The sequence below is a fragment of the Diabrotica undecimpunctata genome, chromosome 1, assembly GCF_040954645.1.
Source record: "Diabrotica undecimpunctata isolate CICGRU chromosome 1, icDiaUnde3, whole genome shotgun sequence".
Taxonomy (NCBI): domain Eukaryota; kingdom Metazoa; phylum Arthropoda; class Insecta; order Coleoptera; family Chrysomelidae; genus Diabrotica; species Diabrotica undecimpunctata.
The window spans coordinates 13,295,865-13,320,965 of NC_092803.1; the positions used below are offsets into that span (position 1 = coordinate 13,295,865).

Consider the following 25,101-nt stretch of genomic DNA (forward strand, 5'->3'; position numbering starts at 1 on the left):
ACCATTAAAGGATTAACTTCATTTTTTTGTACTTTTTTTCCAATTATTGCTATTTTTTCAACAATAAACATTAAATTTTCAATTGCTAGCTAACGAAATATTGTGTAAAATTGAATAACGAAACTTTTAACTTGTTATAATTTTTTCTCTAGGATCAATATTTTCCGAATTATAAACGAAAATAGGAGCAAAAAAATGAGAAATTTTCAATTGTTTTCAGATTTTGTTGAATAAAAAATTTAGCACAGGGTTTGCGACTGGCGCATATCGTGATTATCGATATTGGGCACATCCTGAAGGGATTCCAGCAAAAAAAATAGCTTCCTATGGAAAATGTCCAATCCAAAACAGATCCCGCCTAGACTAAAATGCCAACGAAGATGTTGAAAACACAGCAACGAACAGATTCGAATGACGAACAATCATAAAACTAGCTAAGGGTTGTCGAGTAGTTGTAATTATACCTCAAGAATTTTTTACAAAAATTAATAAATAATTACAAAATATGTAGTAGTAAATTATATTGGAAGAATAAAGAAATCCCAAAGTCTAAACTTAGTTTCTGTAATAATAATGCACCAGTTTTTTGAGGGTTTAGCTTAAAGTTGCAAAATGTTTTTATCTGTAAAATTATCTAAAATATTGTATGTTTTATGTAAATAAAACTTTAAATTTTGAAATTATTACAATTTAAATGTAATGCTTATTAATTTATTTAAGTTAAAAAATCTTAAAAATGATAAATATGTGTACTCACCAACAACAATTGCCAAAGCTTGAGGCCATTCCTTCTCACTGTTGTCCTTATTCAATCTAAAGGTATTAAAAGTCCACAACACACCCATCGCTTAAATTCTTGTATAAAAAAACTGTTACTTGTGCAACTCACAGATAGCTACAAATACGAATCAGTTGATTTGCGTCTATTTATTCGAACGGCGTGATTAAAGTCACTCGGCGTCAAATTTCTATACGACCTTTAAATTAGTTTTGATGAATTTGGGATAAACAAATTCTAGTCGAGACCAGCATTCTTAGAAATCGATCTATAGGCCTAATAAATTGTTGTGTCATTTGAGAAATTCACTGTTACATCGAACCATGCTCTGACGATATATCCTTCATCCTAAGTTTATTGGATAATCAAAATCTGCTCTACTGCGGTCGACAGAGTACTATGTAAATGTGAATGATATTGCTGCAAAGAAATAAAAACTAGTATTATTAGAACCGCTTAAAAATATGTTTTTCTTGCAATTAGGATGTCATAAGCGCACATACGCACAAGAATTTAGTGTTATCAATTTAATAAATAATTGTTTTGACAGTTCGAACGTTCTGTAAAATTCTACTCATTAAAATATAAAACAAAACACATACGTTTCATGTTTTGAATACCTGGCAATATTATATTTAATTATAACTACACAGTTAAAAAAAAACTGCTGGACAATTCTTATTTCTATCTAATACAGTAAAACCTCGATATAACGGACTACTTGGGGGGAGGAGGTGTCCGTTAAAGCCGAAAGTCCGTTATATAAAAATATGGTTAAAATAAATCAAAATACTTTTTTTTTTTAAATATATATGTACACTGTAATTAGATATATATATATATATATATATATATATATATATATATATATATATATATATCGCACCTTGAAAACCATATGGCAATATCTGCAATTTTTTCGTAAAATGACCTTTTAATGCAGTCTAATAGAAAAAAAAATCTATTTTTTAATGCTATTTAGCAGCATCTGCAACGAATTTTAAATTCGGCACCAGAAAGGTACGTCCTTATGGCTTTTGTAAAAAATCTATTCATCTTTTTATACCATCAGGCATGATCTGCAGTTGTTGCTCTATGGTTCTAAAATAGGAACATAAATTCAGATCTATCTGGCAATATCAGCAGTTAATGCCTAATGGTTTTTCAAGCCTGGCAAAAATGTAACATTGCCTGTAACTACTTTTATCTGTGTTGTGTTGTGAGTTAAACAATCGTTTTTAATTTAGTTAAACGTAGTAAGAAGCAATTCAAGAACCACGAACCATAGAAGATTGAATTTTCTACAATATTTGCGAGATAACATACCACGCAAGGTACGTACTTATATTTATATGTTTTATTTGATGAAATGCATAGGTAATTTGTAGGTTATGTTTCGTGTATTATCGAACAAGTCGTGAAACAAAACATAATGAGTTATATCGTATCCATTCCTAAAGTGAAATCTCACTACTTAAGAAAACAAACCACCAGAGAATTCTCTGGCTGATATTCATCGCGATTATATAAAATTTTGCGAAGAAAAAGGTTCGGTGTTCGGAAATTACGCTACGTTTAGGACCATATTTAACACGGAATTTAATATGTTTCTTTAAGCCCAAAAAAGACCTCTGCTCGCTATGTGAAAGTTACAAAAATTCATTAGATAAATCTACATTAGAAGCAGCCTATAATACTCACCGTCAAGAAGTGGAACTTAGTAGAGTAGAAAAAGAATATGACTTAAAATCGGCAAAATCCAATACTTGCATTACTGCTTGTTTTGACTTATTACCGACATATTACCGACACCTTCAGGCGATGTCTCCTTATTTTATTACAAAATAAGGAGGAGGAGAAAAAAAGGACACTGCTACCTTTGGTTCGAGGGAATTGCTAATCGTGGTCCAAACGAAATAGCCTCATGGCTGTTACAATTTCTGAAGAATCATGCCAGGAAATAATATTATATTCAGATAACTGCAGTGGGCAAAATAAGAATAAGTATATTGTCTGTCTTTATCTCTATGCAGTACAGAAATTGAACATACCTAAAATTACCCACAAATTTTTGATAACAGGTCACTCCCAAAATGAGGGAGATAACATGCATTCTTTGATTGAGAAACAAAAAAAAATGCATTAAAAGGAGGACCAATTTATGTGCCAGCGCAATGGGTCACAGTAGTTCAAACAGCGAAAAAAACAGGTGAACCTTACAAAACTAATGAAATGTCTACATCGGATATATTGGACTTTAAAAAATTATGTAAGGAAATGGGGAACAATTATAATATTGACGAAGAAGAAAATCAGGTCATCTGGAATGAGATTAAGATGATCAAGGTGGAGAAGACACTTTAAAATAAAAAATAAGTTTCAGGTTGAGACAAGCTACAATGATACCGAGTTCAGAACCATTAATATAAGGCGAAGACAACGAGGGTTGGTGGCTAATATGGAACTACGTAAAGCATATTCGCATCCACCAGGAATATCCAATCTAAAAAAACAAGATCTGCTCTCACTATGTAAGGCTAATGTTATTCAAGAGCACTACCATAGGTTTTATAAAGATTTACATGTGAACAATGGAACAGTAGAAACCGAACAAACATAATACAATATGCATGATTTTGATTAAGTGTTAAAACCAATAAATTGTAATAAATAAGTACAATCTTAAATAACAAAACTTTTATTTGATATGAATTTTTACAGCATCATTTTCCAAAATTGATATATATTTTAAAACCATATGGCCGTATGTGCTAAAATACCTATTTCCTGAAATAAATTTCACATACTCCTTACTGCATATAAAAATATGCAAAATTAAAGACAATTATGCTAAATACCAGGTTTGCAGCTTAATTTTTGGAATAACAGTAAATAATATTAACTTTAAAAAAAATTGAAACGTTCATAACTCAACATTATGAACATTATGATTTTTGCAGTTACTGCCCTATGGTTTTCATGGTGCGATATATAAATATATATATATATATATATATATATATATATATATAATACAACATACAAACAAAATTCTATTTAAGTAATTGTCTTCGGACATTCGTCGTGAAGTGACGTTGCTGTGAATATCGACGCGCTTGCTGTTGGTAATCCCGTTTTGAACAAGTTTCGTTTGCGCTTTCCATATTTGCTGTTTTTCCATGATCAACTCCCTAAAAACTGTTTAACTATTGGATGAATAATCAATAAATGTTAAATCGTCGAGATGCGATCTTACCTCTGATAACTTCATTTTTAACAGTCTTGTTTTGTCGTCTTGTTTGCTATCTTTACTTCCGTCCTCATTTTTAAGGTTTATAACTTCATCTGCTATTTCACTTTCAGTCATGATGTTATACCCAGGGTCACCTTCATCTACTTCTAGCGATTGTAAAACATCTTCCTCAGCTACATGTTCTCCGGCAATATTATGTATTGTCCTACAGAAATTAGTAACGTTTAACCCTTCTAAATCTATGTCTGCATCTTGGCCATCATTATAAGACCTTGAGTTTTGCAAGGTACGTTGCGCTCTTGTATCTTCTGCATTATCTCCATCGTACAATACAACCATTACTTCGTCTAAAAACTTTCTGCGATATATTCGTTTGGCTGCCAAAATTATTCCCTGATTCATGGGTTAAATAAGCGATGTTGTATTTTTTGGCAAAAACATACACGTAAAGTTTCCATCTTCTGAACGTAGAATATTTTCAGAGGGGTGAGCAGGATCGTTGTCTAAAAGCAATAAACATTTCACCTCTTCTGACGGTATTCCCAATTTCTTCTCTTGAAATTTTCTCACTGAAGGTACAATTTCTTTGAAAAACCAATTTTTGAAAATATCTGAGGTGAACCATGCCTTCTTAGAGCTATAGTATGAAAGGGGCATATGATGCATTATGTCTTTTAAAACTCTAGGTTTGCGAGATTTGCCAACCACTACAGGTGTCAATCTACGCGATCCATCAGCGTTATCACAAAGCAGTGCCAAGATCCTGTCCTTGCTGATTTTTCTTCCAGAATCTGATTTTTCGTATTTGGAGGCTTGTGCGCTTTCAGGCAAAGTACGCCATAACAAACCAGTTTCGTCAACATTGTAAATCTGAGATTCTAATAACATTTCATTACTTAGTTGCTATATCTGCTATTAATTTTTGCTTAAAAGGTTCTGTTTCTTCTTTTGGTGCAGTTGAAGCTTCGCCGTAAATTCTTTTATTCATGATTCCGTGCCTTTTACGAAAGCGCCAGAGCCATCCATCACTTGCTCTGAATGGTATGTCCATATGATTTGAAATTTAATTGCAGCAAATTTCAATTCGACTACTCGGACCAGGATCCCACTAGAACGTTGTTACCCATATCATTTTGAGATTGCTTTTTCCAGTGAAGTTTCACGAGCCAATTTCATTTGTTTTCCAAGATTGCTATGTTTTCCTACACCACACATGAATGCAAATTTATTTATTTTGTATTTGTTTTTTTATGTCCGAAAGTTTCCTTTTTTATGCCATATTGATTACATATATGAGACGTATGTGTATAATATTAACAGTATGTTTTTATTTTTTTTTACATTTGACCGGATTTTTGGTCCGTTATAACCGAAGTCCGTTAAATAGAGGTCCGTTATATCGAGGTTTTACTGTGGTTAAATAAAACATTAGGGTAGTATATCATTACATTAGATTTCTAAATGTTTTTCAATAACTGCTTTCCCAGTAGTCCAGGGCAGAAATGTGCAAAATTACAGTGTTTTTTAGAGTCCTGTAGAAAAAATCAGTTAGGTATCAAAATCATCCAAATTATTTTTTTATATTTTTATTTATTAACAATTTAACCTTTAAGTAAGTATTAATACATCTCACAGACGGTATTACCCCCTGGATATAGAATATCTTCCCACCCCATCAATTCTGTACAGCTGGTTCCTAAAAAAATTGATATGATTCTTAGTAAGATTTGATCAATTTGAGCAGTGTATTTGATTGGTCTGACATTATTATATTTATTATGACAGACAAATAAAAAAATAAACAAACAAACAACAGACAATTGATTACATCTGTTAATTCATAAATTGTAATAATTATTAAGGTCTAAATTTTGATATTATTTTGAATTCATGCATAAGAGTATTCGCTCTGTGCGTGACTGACGTGACACCTACCGTCTTCATCTGACAGTTTTGGACCTCCCAATATGAGGTTAAACATGTGTTAAATATATACGAGATTGACAATTATTAATACTTAGTTTTTTAATTATATTTTTTCAGTTTATGTACTATTAAATGTAGTATTAAAAACTGGTTTTCTAAAAATTCATCATAATTTATCTTTTCAATCCCAAACAGAAAAAAAGGGAAAAATCTGGTACTGGCAAATCAAGGTTTTCATGTGAAAAAGCACGTAATTAAAAAGAATAATAGTAAAAGTTATGATATAAAATAAAATAGTAAAAGCACAAAGAGTGATGGAAAGATCTATGCTCGGGGTGAGACTTATAGACAAAAAAACAAACAAATGGATGAGAAGCAAACTCAAAGTAAAAAACGCAGGAGAACATGCTGCCAAATTAAAATGGAGCTTCGCAGGACACAATGCTCGACTAAAGGATAAAAGATGGAATCGCGAAATACAACAATGAAGACCATGGTTAGGAAAGAGAAGCAGAGGAAGACCACAAATGAGATGGGCTGATGATATTAAGAAGATCGGAGGACACAACTGGAAGCAAGTCGCGCAAAATAGAAAACACTGGATTGATTTGGGGGAGGCCTATGTTCAAAGTTGGATTACTTAAGGCTGAAGAAGAGGAAGAATGATATAAAAGTTAAAGTCATCAGGCAGGTTGCAGTTAGCGTGAAGCCTTATGAAATATCATTTAAGCTTAATTATTTAAATTTTTCAAATTCATAGCACGAATCCATTTTACCCGAACCATTTTCCTTTCACTAATGTAATGTAATGTAATCTTTGGAAACCTATAAAAACTACAGTCACTATTTTTGCTATTACTAGCACAATTAAATACGCAACATGTTTTCCACCCATTTTTGATAAAATTTATGCGTAAAAAGATAGGTCCAATTTTGTCATATTTTGCCGCTACGCACGCTGGCATCGTTTCAAGGTACCCCTACCATGGTTACGCACGGAGCGAATATAAATGATAGTCTTTACATAAAATAGGGTAGGATGGAGATAATTACTACTTTGTAATTATCTCCATCAGCATTGATAATAGCTTGTAGTCTTCGGTCCATCTGCGAAAAAGAAAATATGAAATGGTCTTCTTCAGAGAGCTCTTCCCAAACCTGTTGTATACCGTGCCACAGCTCTTCAGCATTTTGAGGTATAAAAGAACCGTTTTATAATAACTTCACACACATTCTCGATTGGGTTTAAATCTGGATTGTAGTTGGGTCATGGTAAGATTTCGATGTTGTTATTCTGGAGCCACTGTTTTATTATATTTGCAGTGAGAACAGGACAATTATCTTGTTGGTGGATACAATTATTTTCTGGATACAACTGTTCTAGACTGGGAAACATTATATTTTCTAGAATATTCAGATAAGTCTGCCCAACAAACCTGCCATCAATACGTCATACCATTCCCATTCCTCTAGATAATATCCATCTCCATACATTGGCGCTAAAATGGCCATCTGCTCGATATCTATCAACATATAGAGGATTAAATCTATTATTATTTGGTCTTCTATACTCTCCAATTTTGCCCCTTTTAGAAGATTGAAACATTTTCTCATCTGTAAATATTACCCTGCCCCAAAATTTATAGCTGATGGTTTAAAGCAAATATAAGTCTTGATGCTTCAGTTGTGGTGTAAGAGCTTGTTTTTTTGCTGCAGTTAGATACCTAGGACGTGATGCTTTCATTCTGCGCCAAGTTGTTATCTTTCTTCACGGAAACTGTGACATAATTCAAATCATGAATGTGTTGCTTATGTGAGTCCATTTAAAAAAAAAAGTAAAAAAGAAATAATTAGACTTACTCACAATCAATTTAATTTTACTACCTAAGACGACCGGTTTCGCTGTCTAAAATTTGCAAAGCATCATCAGGTCGGTGGTACAAAGTAAATTAAATGCTGAAATTATAAAAAGCCTATATTAGGGTGCTGTCTTATAAGGATATAGATCAAAAAGTTATAGATTAAAAATGGTTTTAGTAATTATGCTAATATTACATGTCTGTGTTAATAAATATGCACAAATTGCATTAGCAGACAGAGTAACAACCCACAAATTGGTAAGAGAAAAAGTCTGTAAAAGTTGTGACATAATTCTTGCAGTTTTCGTATTTTCAAAAGGATTCTTTTCTAATCTTTCCAAAAGCGTACGAGCTTCATAAGCGGTAGATATTTTTGGTCTTCCAGAACCTTGCGTTTTTTCGAGACTTTCTTGTTCTCTCCATCTTTTATTAATATTAAAAACTGTTGTCCTCCTTACATTAAAATGGTTTGCTACAGCAGATAGTGACCAACCATCTTCTAACTTTGTTACAATTCTTGCTTTTAGGTCTTTGCTAGCATGTGGAGCCATTTTTTGAGGTTGAACAGAATAAGTTATCTGACATATTTTAAGATTTGGCAGTGACAGTGACATTATGTACATAATAAGTATTTATCCTTTAAAATACACTGCTTAATTTTCTACAAAATGCGCTTTAAAAGTTGTATCAGCTTTTTTAGGAACCAGCTTCCCGTGTCAATACAGACTGGAGGCGGTAGGGCGATATTCGGAAGAGCATCGTGTACTATATATTTGAATTCAAGCAGCAGGTACCGTCTACTAGATGGGATGACCGTTAGATAAACAGTTAGTTTTGGATTTATTTCCAAACGAGTAAAATACGAAGACTTTTGAAGACGTTCTTATTAAATACTTCCTATTTCTCAAACGATTAAATCGTTCCTATTAAATCTTAAATAACACTGTGCATATCCTGTGCATTCAATTTGACTTATTTTGGGCCAATAATAAAAAGTTTATTTACGCATATCGCTTACCGAAATAATATTTTTTTATAATTCTCTTTAGAAGTTCTATCGAAGGTGTACTTAAAATAGTTTATGTGCTATGATGGTTATTTTTTTCTGTACGAAAACAATCGTCAAACAGAATAAACTCATTGAATATGGAAATGGATGAAACAAATTGTCTGCAAGTATTGAAAGATAACACAGGTCAACAAAAAGATTTACAAACTTTTCTCACAAATGTATGGGAATCCTATGTATTTTTTTTGGAAATTAAATAAGATTCGCTAAAAAAGAATCTGAAATTAGATTTTACGTGTCTCCCACAGTTTTGTCTCAATATGACTTTGATTTATTCTATATTATAATAATTTGAAAAAGACAAAATGCTGAAATACATTAAAATGATACATTATTAGAAAGAATAATACCTTTAATCTAATTCTTATCTTGTAATAGTATAGGTTTATAAAATCATTTCAGGAGTCAATGCTTTTTTATTTTCTTTCCCTTTTTTCTATAAAACTTCATTTCACAAAACTAAAAGTAGCTTTTTTTCCTATGCGAGGCACTCTGTTGTTCCAGATAAAGGGTTCAACACTAATCACCCACCATGTTGGTGTTCCAACGTCCCTGGTATCGTTTTTCCAACACCTTGATATCCTGGTGGAATCGTTCACCCTGTTCTTCAGTGACATCGCCCAAATTTTTAGGAAAAAAGTCAGGATGGTTATGCAAAAAGTGGATTTTGAGGCTTAATAAACAATCCAAATCTTTAAACTTATCTAATAAATAAGCTACTATAAGCTCGTAGTTGGGGTCCTTTACATTACCTAAAAACTTGCTTACAACTTTTTTGAATACACTCCAAGCTTTTTTTTCCTTAGGATCTTGGTTTTAAAGGTTGGGTCGAACAATATTTTACGAATATCTGGTTTAACAAAAACACCTTCGTTCAATTTGGCTTCTGATATATATGAAAACTTTCCACTTAAGTAATTGAAACATTTTCCATCTTTAGGCAAGGCCCTGACAAACTGTTTAATTAAGCCTAACTGGATGTGTAGAAGTAAAATGATCATCTATTTTGGATCTGCCAAAGTTTTGTACAAAATGTTCTTTTTGCCAGGTGTTAAAACATTTATTATGGGCCATTGTTTTGTGAACTGGTGTCTATCTCTTGCTTTTCTGTCTTATTCACAAATAAAACATGGAAACTTTGTTAAACCAGCACCCTGAGCAGACTGTATAAACGAATTTTAAGAAATATGATCGAGGAAGAATATAAGCACAATGAAGAGGAAGAACAAAGCGGGTTCCGTGCAGGAAGATCGTGCACCAATAACGTATTTTGTCTTAAACAAATAATAGAAAAAAGATCAGCTAAGAATCTAGAAACTCAGATTACTTTTGTAGACCTGCAAAAAGCATATGACAACATCCCCTTAACAAAACTGTGGACAACGTTGAAAAGATCTAACATCAACCACAAATTGATAAATGCTGTACAAGAACTATATAGAGACTCTAAGGCACAGATAAAAACAGGAAAATATCTAACGGAAGAATTCCTGGTTACAAAAGGCTTGCGACAGGGATGCTGTATCTCACCAACCTTATTCAAGATATATGTTGCAGCGGCATTGGAAAGATGGAAAAGAAAGGTACATAGGATGGGTATCGAGCTTAGCAATGAATGTATATATACACTCCAGTTTGCTGATGACCAGGTAGTGCCAGCGACCGACAGGGAAGACATGCAGTACATGCTAAGAAAACTGATAGAAGAATATAACGACTGGGGAATGAATGTCAATACAACAAAAACCAAATATCTTTGTATTGGAAACGAGTCTGATAACATAGACCTCGAAAACGGACAACATATTTCCTGCTGTCAGAGCTATGACTACTTAAGTGTTGCCTTTGACAATACAGGAACTGATACACGGGAAATAGAAAAACGAATCACTTAAGCAAAGAAAGTCTTAGGATGTCTCAATGGTATACTGTGGAGTAAAGAGATAACGAAAGGAAGGAAATTTAATATATATGAGACCATGATTAAAACTACTCTTCTTTATGGCGCTGAAACATGGAGAATTAGTGAAAAGAATAAAAAGCGAATAGAAGCAGTAGAGATGGATGCAATGAGAAGATCTTTAGGTATTTCCAGACGAGACCGAATCAGAAATGATGTAATAAAACAACGTATGGGAATAGAAGGAAATATGACTTAAGATATAGAGAAGAAACAATTAAGGTGGTATGGCCATGTTCAACGGATGCCAGCATCAAGACTCCCCAAAAAAGTAATAGAATGGCAACCGATAAAGATAGTCGACGGAAAAGAGGAAGACCCAGATTAGAATGGCAACACGGCGTAAACAAGTCCATGAGCGAAAGAAATTTAACAACAAACGACTGCGAAGATAGGAAGAGATGGTGTTTAGGTATCGGACAACATCGAAAGACGTTCTAAACCGATGTATATATATATATATATATATATATATATATATATATATATATATATATATAACTTTGTTAATCCCTTTTTAGTTGTTCAAGTAGCACAAAAACAACTTGCCAAATTCATCTTCAATTGAGACCCATATTCCTTACTAATATCCAGCCTTCATCATAAGAGAGTTGACTACACAGCCAGGTCAGCATGCCGTCGATTCATTTGGGAGAGAAAAAATCCTAAGGAAGATCTTTGGGCCTATGCTTGATGGAGCAGCTGGACAATATCGGATAGAAACTAACAAGGAGCTCGAAGAACTATATAGAGACGCTGATATAATAAAATAAATAAAATAAATAAAGTCCAGAAGACTCCAGTGGGAAGGACAACTCAAAAAACATTCTGACGAAAGAATAGTAAGGCTGATATGGGAAGAAGCCCCAAATGGAAGAAGACCACTTGAACGATTTAGACTCCGGTGGCGAGATAATATAGCATAATACCTTAAATCTATTGGCGTGGAGAATTGGATGAAGATTGCTTGAGACAGATAGGAATAAAGGCATGTTGTCAAATCAGCTAAAACCCACGAAGGGTTGTAACGATATCCTATTAAATGCCAGCTAAGTTTTTAATTGTACATTTTGGATAATATTTAGTAGACTGAATTTAAATGAATGTTAAATGAATGTTGATTTATTCTATTAAATATACTAATAGTATTTTATAACAATTGCTTCAATTTTTTTTTAATCTTTTGGGATTCTCCTCGCTATCGAATTATATTGATGTGTTTTTCACCGAAAAATGTGCCATGAATATACTAGACAGATATCATTAAATACCGATTTATTGATTAATATGAACAACAATTGGGTATGTTGTCAATATATAAAACTGATTGCTGTATTATCTCTATCATTAACAAATATTATTAGATTCTACAATATAATATGGTGTAATTAGTGAAAAAATTGGCAATATTCAAAATAAAACTATTGATTTCTCGTTAGTTTAAGTGTTCCCTAAATTTGACCCTAATAAAATAAAAAATTGGAAAGTATTTTACCTCTACTTGTCAACGTAGTGTTTGTTAAGATAATAAATTTTTTCTATGTTTTAGCATCTTTAATCCTTCTTCGAAATAATGGTTTTTTGATCCCCGCAAACCACTGATTTAGCACACATGACATCCTTATGAGAAGCAAAACGTTTACCTCTTAAGTTTTTGTTTTAAATTTTGGAAACATCTGGTAATCACTGTGGGCTATATCTGGATAATGTGGTGGATGTTCAACTACTAATTTAAAACCTGCTTAAGCGATTGAAATTATAATTACTTTCCATAGCAGACCTACGAATGCGTGCATTATACTTTGAGAAAATTCTAAAAGTTTTTACTTTATGCCGTCACTTAATGTTAAAATTAAATTGGCATAATAGGTACCTTTATTTGTGTATTTTACATATTGTAAATATTACCTATTAGTGATACCTTGTAAATTACAGATTACAATTTTAGAATCTCAAATTACGGTTCATGACTTTTTTCCTCCAAAATATATCTTAAATTTTTTCGTAAATCTGGATAGCGGATATATTCATCCCTTAATCTGTGTTTTTATCTTTACAACATTATGATGGACCCAGGACTCACCTACTGTTGCTAATGTTAGAAGAAAAGATTCTTGTGTTTCCTTAAAACATGAGTGTAAATGTACTTTCGAAATTTCTGGTGTGCATCAGTTAGTAATCATAGTACTCACATTGCATACATTTTTTTTATGATCAATTCAATAGTATAGTTATTTATTGTACAAGACGATAAAATTTTACTTTATTAGCGTTTTTTAGCGTCGAGACGTCAGTCGAGACGCTAATTATGCTCGAGAAGATAATGCGATTTAACATTTTTTTTTCTATAGCAAGACTTCAAGTTCAGGTGAAAAATAGAATTTCAAAGAAAATTGTAATTTTTAGCACAAAAAATGCTCCAAAAATATATAATTCTAATAATGTTAATTGTAAAATTTCAGTTGTTTTTAATGCTTAATGTGTTTGAAGTTGTAAATTTTATTGAATAAAAAAAATAAAACATTTTATCTACTCTTGCTGTTAAAGTGTCACTTTATCTACCCTTGCGGTTTAAGTGATACTTGATCTACTCAAAACAGTTGTTATAGCAACACTTTAACATTAGCTATGGAAAAAATTATATTAAATACCTGATGATGACTAACGTCATCGAAAGAATAGCCAACTAAAACGGAGATGGGTAGGACAAATTACTAGAATGACAGATGAGCGATGGATAAAGGGATTATTGGAATGTACACTAAGGGAAGACAAGAGAAGCGTAGGTCAACCACCTACACGATGGACTGATGACTTAAGAACGCCAAATAACTGGATGAGAGCAGCGCAAGATGGACAGGGTTGGAAACACGATAAAGAGACCTATGTTCAGCAGTGAACTTTTGAGACTATATGATGATGTTATATACCACGGCATAGAAAAGCAGCAATGAGATATCCTATCTCCACCGTACATACTATAATATATGCGCAGAACATATTCGGAGACAGCTTAAAGAATCAGAAAAGACCATCGCAATCAATAGCTTAAAAATAAGCAATCATTCTGGTTTGATATTGTAAGCTCATTGTATCTAAAATGTTAGGTAGCTATAGGGAAGATGGCCAAAATATGGAAAGGCACCGAAATTTCAATAATTATAAAACTATTATAGTTTAGCTGTTTAATATTCCCAATTGTAATAGACAGATGCAACGTGCACACTGAGACAATAGGAAAGCAGAAAGACAGGCGCCACTGAACTGTTCCGTTATACGATTTGATTAAATACAGATAATATGGAGTATCATTCACGGAAAATGAGAAGTCCAAAAATTACAAGAAAAATCATCAACCAGATAAATTCACCAACACAGACATCGGAAAAGACACCAATGTATAAATTAAAAGAAATGACTAGAGAATGAGATCTTAAAAGATGATCCATACTCTTTACTGAAGAATGAGAACAGGGGGTTAAGACTGAAGACATAAAGAGGTTGAGAGACCAGTATCTTCAATTGTTTGCCTACTGATGGCACACTTCAACAGATTCAGACTTGTATTCTTTTGTACAATGCGAAGTAAAGATAAATATTTGTTTTGATTTATAAATGGGCATAAAAATAGTTTTTTTTATAATGTTATCTGTTTTTTTTTTCATTCTGTCATTATTGTTACTCGACAGCATCTTCATACCTCATGCAACTTTATTGGAGCTATCTTAGTGCTCCTTTGTTTTTCCTTTTTTTTCTTCTATAGGGGCCATCGTCATGTTTACCATTTTTCGTATCTTCACTCCCATCTATTTAACTTCAGTTCAATGGTTTTGCTTAAGATCCAGGTCTCGCTAACATAAAGCAGTGCTGTTCGGATAACCGTTAAATATATTCTTCTTATTTTGCATCTGGATATTTTCTCTGATCTCAGCATTTTATTTAAACTTCTAGCACTTTTACTATCTTTAGACATATTTTTTTCAATTTCTTGAGTCTATTCATTTCTATTTTTTGTTGACGTTACTCCCAAACAATCGAACTGTCCAATTATCTCAAAGTTATATTTCTTGTGTGGGGCAGATATTTTCCAAAGCTGTCCTAAATGTTCAATATTTCCCTTCATCTCCAGATACCTTGTTTATTCCTTATTTACTTTCAGCCCATAATCTCTGGTTTTTCTTAAATCTTTTAGAGAAATTTCTTTTAATTCTGTTGATCTTCTTGTTATTAGAACAAGGCCATCAGAGTATGCTACGCATTGATGTTTGTGGTGGTAGATTAAGCCTTTAGAGTGAATATTATTTTCCCTTAAAATTCTTTCCAAGATTTGATTAAAAATTACCGTAGGCAGGGATAACCTTGCTGTAGGCCTCTAGTAATGTTAAAGATGTCAGAGAAATGATCTTCTATCATAACTTTACTTTTGGTTTCATTTAGAAGGGATTTAGTTAATCGTATTTTATTCGTATTACCACAGGCAAAAAGAGAGGAATCTAAAACAATTGTTTAGGAAATGAAGAAAGACGGGGTGATAGAACCTTCTACGAGCCCATGGGTCTCTCCGATGGTCCTGGTTAAGAAGAAAGACGGAACGACGAGGTTCTGTGTGGATTACCGTTTGCTGAACATTGTTACCAAGAAAGATAGTTATCCTCTGCCTCGGATCGACGATACATTGGACACATTGGCTGGAAGTAAATTGTTTTCTACTTTGGATTTGAAGTCTGGATACTGGCAGGTAGAAATGGACCCAGTAGATAACGAGAAGACAGCCTTCACCACAGGATCTGGATTGTGCCAATTCAACGTTATGCCATTTGGACTCTGCAATGCTCCTGCGACATTTGAGAGGCTGATGGAAAATGTGTTGAGAGGGTTATCTTGGAAAACATGCCTGGTTTATCTAGATGACAATCGTCTTGGGGGAGACATTTGAAGATCATTCCAAGAATTTAGAAAACGTTGTTAATCGACTTAAAGCTGCCCAATTGATGTTAAACCCCAAGAAGTGCCAGCTATTTCAAGGTAAAGTCAATTATCTGGGTCATATAGTCAGTAAAGAAGAAGTGGCCGTGGATAAGGGAAAAATCGATTCCATTAAGGAATGACCAGAACCAACGCACAAACATCAAGTAAGAAGTTTTCGTGGACTATGTACTTACTACCGGAGGTTTATTAAGAAGTTTGCATATATCGCTTAGCCATTAACGCGACTTACAGAGGAAGCAAGAGATTACCACTGGGATACAGACTGCCAAAATGCCTTTAAGACCCTAAAAAAGCACAGCACCAATTTGTCTGGTGGTTATTGTGTCATACGCTTATAGAAAATCATAGATTGAATTCATAGGAGCTAGCCAGGATCTGTTTGATTGTAAAAATTGGGCTATTACTAATCTGTTTGCTCTAAACGCAGCTTGATATTTACCCAGGTTATCCTCAATTTTGACATTAGTTATATTTCTGGTCGATATAGCTAGGACTTTATAAGTTGTATCTTGTAATGCTATACCCCTGTAGATATCCGTCCTCATCTTTATAATATTTCAGTGGGGCTTTATATTGACTTCCTTATCTCTGTCTTTCTTGTTACAAGTTCTTGACTTTGTTATTTACAATATCTTCTTCAATATTATTTAATTTTTTTCCAGGTACAACCTTTTCTTTGTTCTGCATATTTTCTTTGTCGCCCTTCTCTTTTCAGCATATAGTTCCTTATTGTTCAAATTATTTTTCCTTATGCTTTTGATTCTGGTTCTATTCCTTTCCTCAATCGCTCTCCTACAATCATTATCATACCAATATTTTTGTCTGCTTTGAGATGGTTTTAGTAGTGCTAACTCGGCTGCTTTTTGAATCGTTTCTTTGAGTCGTTCTCACCTACTGTCCATGGACCAATTTGATAACTGTTGATCATATTTTTTTCTTAAATAATGTTATATTATGGTTTTGAATGTATCAAATTGCTATATTAGTAATAACTAATTTAACAAGGGTAAGAAAAATATCGAGATATTTTAGAAGATTTAAAGTTTCTTGATACTGATACCTTAATTAAAGTGCAAGAAAGAGGCAAATTCTTTTACCTAGAATTAAATATTATTCATGTTAATATAAAACAATTATAGTTAATGAGAAAGTAGATAATGAGAAACACGATAAATTATAAATTTACCAATTAAAAAATTACGAAAGACCTGGATAATATGAGATACCAAATGAATCACTTCAAACTGGAACTCCACTTCCCTGAAAAACTAACCAAATAAATCAAAAAAAAATTATAAATCCCCATTAAGATACAATAATGGCTGATTATGGTAAATTAATTAGCACCCAAGACATCAAATCTAATATCATCTACAAATAAAAATGAATAAGTACGCTAATTGGATTACTTATCTATGATAAAAATAACTACTTAGGAGTATCCATTAGTTGACGTCTGTTTCTTTCGATTTAATAACGAGAAAACTAGGATTGTGTACACAAATTATTATGTTATAGATATCTATGGACTCATTTATATAAAAAAGTGTTAATTTTTATAAATACGTTGTAAACTATTCACGAGAAGATGTATTTTACTTAACTTACTGGGACTTCTAACCAGTTCCATTAAAGGACCAAACCAACCCCTCAGATTTGTCACCCAGTCAGGGTATACTGCGCATTTTCTAAGTTTTTCTCCCTTTTTGGCATGATCAACCTAAATAATATATATTTCTCCCCCTACTCTACGATCAAAAATTTTGATATTTTTTTAATCTCAAAATTAATTGCTGGTTCTGTCCAACCTCTGCACTTATTATTCTACTATTGATTCGTGGTATTTTGTGCATTCGTATATCTCAATGTGTTTCTTGCGATTTATATTCCAAAAATAAATTTTTTTTATCCGATCACCATTTTCCATTAAACATCTTCTCATGTATGTATTATATGTTAGTTGTATATCTTTGTGCTTTTGATGGTCAGGATATTTATCTATTTCCTTCTCTTTTTGAGATTATTGTCGTTTTTTGAAGTTATACTTCTATACGCGCGCTCCACGTTGGGAATTTGTACTGGAGTGAATCGGTGAAATCATTACATATGTAAGATAATGAGTACGAGAGAGACAGAAGATATATATTTTCTCTCTCTTCCTCTCTCGAGAATAAAAATGTTCCTTTTGTATATATATATTTAATATTATATATATTATATATAATATTAAATGTATATATATGTATATATATATATATATATATATATATATATATATAATGTAATATTTATTAATATTATTAATTATGTGATATGTTTTGTATTATTTATTAAATGTTCATAATTATTTTAGTCTTTTGTATTTCAAAATAATAATCTCAATAAATCACTGTATGACCGAGAACTGTCAATTTTGAAATACGTTTGTGTCATGTCTAATTGGCAAATGTTTTACGTGTTTGGTTCATACGCTGGTGGATGTGAGTTCGAATCCCAATATGAATTCCTTTTTTATTTTTGAAATACTTAAAAACCTTACGTTAATTTTATTAAATATCTGTAATATGTAACATACGCAAAATTGCTAAATCTTAAAATAAAATGAAAATTTACAACACAATCCGAGTTGTTGGTTTTTGAAGTTATACTTCTATACGCGCGTTCGACTTTGGAAATTTGCACGGAAGTGAATCGGAAATTTGCACGGGAGTAACAAGCCTCGTTAGGCATGTTAAATTATAAATTAAAACTTGTAAATATCTCAAGAAAGTTCAAATGTGTACTTATATACACAACAAACAACAATTAAATATTGTATTTGTCAATGTCAGATAAATTGGGAGGTGTATCACCAAACAATATTTTTTTTATTAATATTGTTATCATGGTAAATTAAACATACGCGTAAGTAACTAATGTATATTGTCATTTTTAAATACTAATGAATATTGCATTTTAATTTGTTTTGTATTATTATATTGAAATATGTTGCAGTGTATTTTTATATTAATAACAAAATAAACAATGAATTTTACTGCAGAGTACGTGTAAAAAATTTTTTTTAATTCAATTCCTTTTATTCATATATGAAAATAAAATATATATTTTCATCAAAATATTGATTCAATCCTTTATTTACTTACTATACTCCTATTACAGGTCAAATGTTTATCTACAGGAAAGGATGCACCATATACCTGTATACCTAATTCTTTTTTTTTTTCTGCTCTCTCTTACCTACAGCATTACATATGTAATGATTGTGCAGATTGATTCCCATATAAATTTGTAACGACGAACGCGTGTATAGAAGTATAACTTCTACCGGCAGTCCCACTGGACTGCCACACCCGTTTTTTTTTCTTTAAGTTTGTTTCTAGTTCATACTTTTCAAACATGTCGTATACTTGTAGCATGCATTGTAGTTATTTTATATGGTTATCAATTCCAAACTTCTGTCGATAGAAAACTGCATAAATAGTAGATTAAAATACTTATTTGATTATTATATTAAGTTATGCTTGTGCTTTTTCGAATACAGAGTGTTCTCTACGGTTTGCCTTAGGTGGACCTGAGGAGAGCAAGGTCGTATCGTCAGCGTATAGGAGAATACTTTCAGACGAGGTATGGGGAGGTGGGAGGTCGCTGTTATAGACTGTATACAGAATTGGCGCTATTATTGAGTCCTGTAAAACTCCTGCTAGAGTAGTGAATGAAGTGGATAGTTTGTCTTTGACTTTGACCAGTACAGTCCGAGATGTTAAGTAAGATTGAATTATTCTTAGGAAAGGAATGTTCAATAAGACTCGTTGGAGTTTTTCGAGCAGTTCGGCATGCCAGACCCGGTCGAGACCAATGCCGGCATGCTTTTTGAACATCTAGAAAGATGCCAACAGTTTGCCTGTTGTGCTCATTTATTGCCTGAGATGTGACGGTTGCTGCTTCTATCAATGCATTTTGTATGGTGTGACCAGTTCTGAATCTAAATTAGAAATTTGGGATGATGTGATGTGTTTAGGTGTTTAGGTAGATCTGTATGCAGAGTAGATGGAGAACTGACTCCCCTGTTTAACATCAATATGGGAGTAAGACAGGGAGATGCCCTATCAACCATGCTATTCAACCTAGTTCTTGAGGCAGTCATCAGAAAAACCAATATAACCGGCCATATAAACACCAAATCAGTACAAATTACTGCATATGCAGACGATGTAGCCATCATTAGTAGAAATAAGCCACGACTAATGGAAGTGTTCAAACAAATTGATCCTGAAGCAAGAAAAAGAGGTCTCAAAATAAACGAAGCAAAAACGAAGTATATGACAGTCAAAAGAATAACTGACAATGAAAATAATATCACAATAGACAACTATACTATCGAACGAGTGGATGCCTTTACATATCTCGGCACAGAAATCAATCAGAAGAACTTAGTAAGTAGCGAAATTAATGCACGTATTTCCAGCGGGAATCGTACATACTATGCTAATAAAAGATTGATGACATCGAAATTATTAGACAAAAGAACCAAAATGACTATCTACAGAACACTGATTAGACCCGTAGTAACCTATGGATGTGAAACTTGGGTAATGACGAAAAAAGATGAAGCCCAACTCAGGACTTCGAGAGAAAAATACTGAGGAAAGTATATGGCCCGGTACAAGAGGAAGATGGCACATAGAGAATCAGGAGAAACGACGAGGTTAATGAGTTAAATGAAGGTTATGACATTGTAAAATTTGTGAAAAGTCAAAGACTGTCATGGCTGGGACATGTGCAGAGACAAAACGATGCAAAAACAACAAAGAAAATATTACAATGGAAGCCCATAGGAAGGCGAAAAAAAGGAAGGCCCAGAACGAGATGGTTGGATGACGTGGAAGACGACCTGAAAACAATGAACATAAGACAATGGAGAAGAAGGGCACAAGAAAGATCTGAATGGAAGGACATAGCCAGACAGGCAAAGACCCATCCAGGGTTATGATGCCAAAAGAAGAAGAAGATGTGTTTTAGGTGTTTAGGATTAGACTCTTTACAAGTCTTTCCTTTTGGCTCCTTTTGTAGGTCTTTCCTTGAGTGTTTAGAAGTGATACTGGTCTGTAGCATTCAGGCTTGTTTAGTGGCTTCTCTAGTTTCGGGATAACGATAGTGATGGATACTTTCTAGGAAGTACTAAGAGACCACTATCTCGTGATAGTTAGGCCTTCTTTGGGGTCTTTGTTTTACAGAAGGTTATAAATTGAGGTTTTCAGAGATACAGAATGTGGCTTGGATTAAATCTTTGAAGATTTCAGTCTTATCTAACGAATTTTTAACTATTTGATTGTTATGTTAGAAATAAAAGTGATGTTGAGTTTTTTGTTTCATTTTTGGATTTTTGAACTTTCGCCAGACTTTACCTCTATCTTGGTAGTTCAGTCCAGCGGTCACCTGTCTGCACTGTGGTTTCCAACTGGTTAATCTATTGCCTGATTGCTGCCGATAGTCGGTTATATGCTGTTTTTATAAGATAGTCTTGGAATATTTTATACTCTCTTGTAAACGAATTTTGTTAACAAATTTACGAAATGTTTATAGTTTTTATACTATTTGGCACACTCATCGCTAAAATATTTTATTGTAATCACTAATGGGAATTTCTCTTTAACGTACTGAACGATATGAGACTAAAAATTTTTGACGTCGTCAAAAAAATCAGTCGTCAGTCATGAAGCACACATTTGCTAAATATTTTTTACTACATACATTTTATTAAATTGTCACTGTAACTATTATAAATTGCAACAGGATTTCAACATTTACAAAAGAAAATTTATAATTTTTATTTTTATTATCACGCAGATTTCCATAGGAAAGTCCACAGTTTTCACATATTTTACTCACTTTAACTTCATCTTTCAGTAATCCCAAATGCATAAGGAATAAAATGGCGGACGAACTTCTATTAAAATCCGACCAAACCAAAACCAAAAATAAACCAAAAAAACCTGCCAATTAAGTAACTGTTTCAGAAATTTATTTTACTAAATTTTCTTAATATTAAAAAAATGAATGAAAGACAGCAAGTGCTCTAACCCCTTTGGAAAGGAACAGGATATCAGAGAACTATAGAAGGGTAGGTATGTCTCTATTTATGTATCATGTCATCTCTCTATCAGTCTAAAATCGGTTCTCAAACGATTCCGTTTCTATTTCAGCAAGCCGGAACAGTCGCGAATCGTTTGAAAATGATTAGGAGCACATGAAGAACTGATAGTTCAGCCGCATAAAATACAAGCTGAGGGATGGAAAGATATGTCGACTTTGTCATATTTCATTGAATTTCTGTAGGTTTCTCAAGATTTTACAGTCAATGATTAATTAATTTTTACTGCATATTTGAGTTTTTTTTTAATCCAACTGATAACAAATTTAAGCAAAATGGTGTCAGTAATGAAAAATTTATTATTGTTGTACTTTAATATTTGATTAGACAGCTTTAAAAGTTCTAAAAATGATGTTCTGGTGAGCTTTAATTTGTATTTTTATAGAGAAACTTGGAGAGCGATTATAAAACAATTGTACTTGCTTAAACAGTGACTCTAGCTAGAGGTATTTATATACATATTTAAAAATTCAACATATTATTATCAAAATTGTTATTAAAAAACCATTTGAAAAACGGCTGACTAAGTAGTCTCACTGAAAAGATAGTGAAACAAATTAATCTTAAAAAAGGGACCTTCAATTACCAATAGGGCCCAAATGGAACTTTTAAAAACAAAAACCTATTATAAACAATAAAGAAGAGACAACATTTACCATGGAAAAGGAATATAATAACACACTACCTTTCCTGGATGTTTTAATTTCTAAAAACGATACTGGATATGACACTCAGGTGTATAGAAAACCAACACACACCAACAGATACTTAAATTACAAATCAAATCACAATATCAATATTAAAAAAGGGAATCATTAAATCCTTATATCATAGAGCCAAAATTATTTGTTCTAACGAAAATTCGTCCTTGGAGGAAAACATTTGTTAACATCTATTTTATAAAAAAAATTTTCTTTATCGTTTATAAATAAGGAATTTTCCACAATCGACCAAATAGAACAGAAAAATTTAGAACGAGATCCTATAGCATATACAAGGAATAATACTAGGAAAATTACTATACCATACATAAAAGGATTATCAGAAAAACTTAAAAAGGTAGAAAATAAATTCAACATTTCAACTACATCCAAAACAACAAACACATCGAGATCTATTTTATCTAAAACTAAACCTAACAATGAACAAGAAAGAAAAAAAAATGTGTTTATAAAATACCCTAGGAATGCCATCAGTTTTATTTAGGTTAAACATCAAGGCCATTCAAGGTTAGAATAAGTGAACATCAATCTTATATTAAAAACATCTCAATGATAGATCTTAATATGTAAACACGCATGGGAAAATGAGGTTTAATCAAGTATAGTCCTAAAAGAAACAGATGGTCAAAAAAGAAAAATCAACGAAGCGGCTCCAATTATGCTAAATGAGACCAATTGTGTCGCAAATTCCTCGGCAAAAATTCAATAGGATCTAGACCATATTAAAAGAAGAAGTTATTAAAAGGGAAAAACCACCATTAGTAAGTCAGTAACATATCTAGAATACATCATTTGTGTTTTTTAAATGACATACATATAAAATCAGAATTTGGTGTTTATTGAGAGTAAACTAAATGTAAGACCAAATACTAACTATGTCGGGATAGTATTATGAGGCTTTTTTCCTGTTGTTTTCCTCATGATTTACTATGCAATCACAACAGAAGGATTTAACTGTCATCATGGCATTTGGTTGTCTTTATAAAGGCGAATCACATGCTATGATTTTTTCTGACGGATATTTTCAAGATAAAGTTGATTTCATGCAATCGAATGAACTATCTTACAATAAATTCGTCCCAGACACGTAACTCATCAACTCATATTAAAGTGGTCTACTTTAAAATGTAGAATTTAGAAATTAAACAAAAAAAAACAAAATTGATTAAAGAAAATTTTAGAAAAAAGAGTTATGTTTCCAAAAAGCATGATTTTTTTAACGTTGCAGATAGGGTAAGAAACGAAGAAATGTAGAAAAAGTGGTGTAGAAGACATTATAAAACACAGCCAAAATTAAATGGAGGTGGGCAGGACACGTCGCTAGAATGAAGGACAATAGGTGTACCAAAAAAATTTTGGGTGTGGAGACCGAGAGCGGATAGACGAAACCCGGGAAGACCAGCCACAAGATGGACTGACGACATAAAGAGGATTTGTACCAACTGGATTGCAGCAGCGCAAGATAGAGGTTTTTCGAGGAGGCCTATGTTTAGCAGTGGACGACTATGGGCTGATGATTATGATAATAATATAATGATATGATCCTGCAGGGCTTCTTTAAGAACTGAATTTCCAAAAAGAATATGAAGAATTGAGACTTTTATTGACGCTCTCGGGAATGGTTTAAAGGCTATCTTACTTCATAATGGAAATAAATACCCCTTAGGACCTCTTAGACCTCACAAAAATGAAAGTCTATTCGACAAATTTGGAGGTATTATTTGAACAAATAAAATATTTTCAATACTTGTGGAGTATAATATGGGCTAATATGAAAGTCGTAGCTAGACTTAGTGACTTGTAGGGAGGATATACCAGGTTTTGCTGTTTTTTGGGATGGTACAGTCTTTCAAGAGATAAACATTACGTAGTGAAAAATTGACCAAAAGAAAAAGTTTGACACCTGGAGTTAAAAACGTATCTCAAAAACCTCTAGTATCACTAGACTAGAAGTTTTCTTGTCAGTACTTCACATAACGCTGAAATTTATGAAACATTTCATAAAAACTGTGAATAAATATGGTAAAGAATCGGTTACACGAAGCTGAAAGAATGAATTTTTGTTGGCCAGCAAATACGAGATTTTATGACAGATATATAGCTTTTAATCTGATAAGAAATGAAAAATGAAACAGAGCAGAAAAAAGAAGCTGGTAGAACTCGTGCATCTCTAATAGAAGTGTATCATAATTTTCTTGGCATTATGAAAGCTGTAGAATGGCACATATCACTCAAGATTATTTTTTTTTATTCGCATTTAAAATTTCATCTAAAATTCTAGACTTTATGGAAGAAAAAACTGTATTAGATGAGCATGGTGAAAGGTTTCACCAGGGTATATTGCACATTGGAAGGGGGTACAATGGGGAATGACTAGCAGCAGTGCTGTTGATC

General features: G+C 32.6%; 2 protein-coding genes across 3 annotated transcripts in view; both read right to left on the reverse strand.

The window, feature by feature from the left end:
- Window positions 1–25,101, reverse strand: part of rk (G-protein coupled receptor rickets) — an 896,029-nt gene that overhangs the window by 91,353 nt on the left and 779,575 nt on the right. The gene's annotated exons all lie outside the window — the stretch shown is intronic.
- LOC140444899 (facilitated trehalose transporter Tret1-like) overlaps window positions 1–25,101 on the reverse strand; it is a 52,143-nt gene that overhangs the window by 23,349 nt on the left and 3,693 nt on the right. The window contains exon 2 of the mRNA XM_072536586.1: window positions 758–1,198. Coding sequence (XP_072392687.1) covers window positions 758–845 — 88 coding nt within the window. The 5' untranslated portion in view covers window positions 846–1,198. The remainder of the gene's footprint in view (window positions 1–757; window positions 1,199–25,101) is intronic.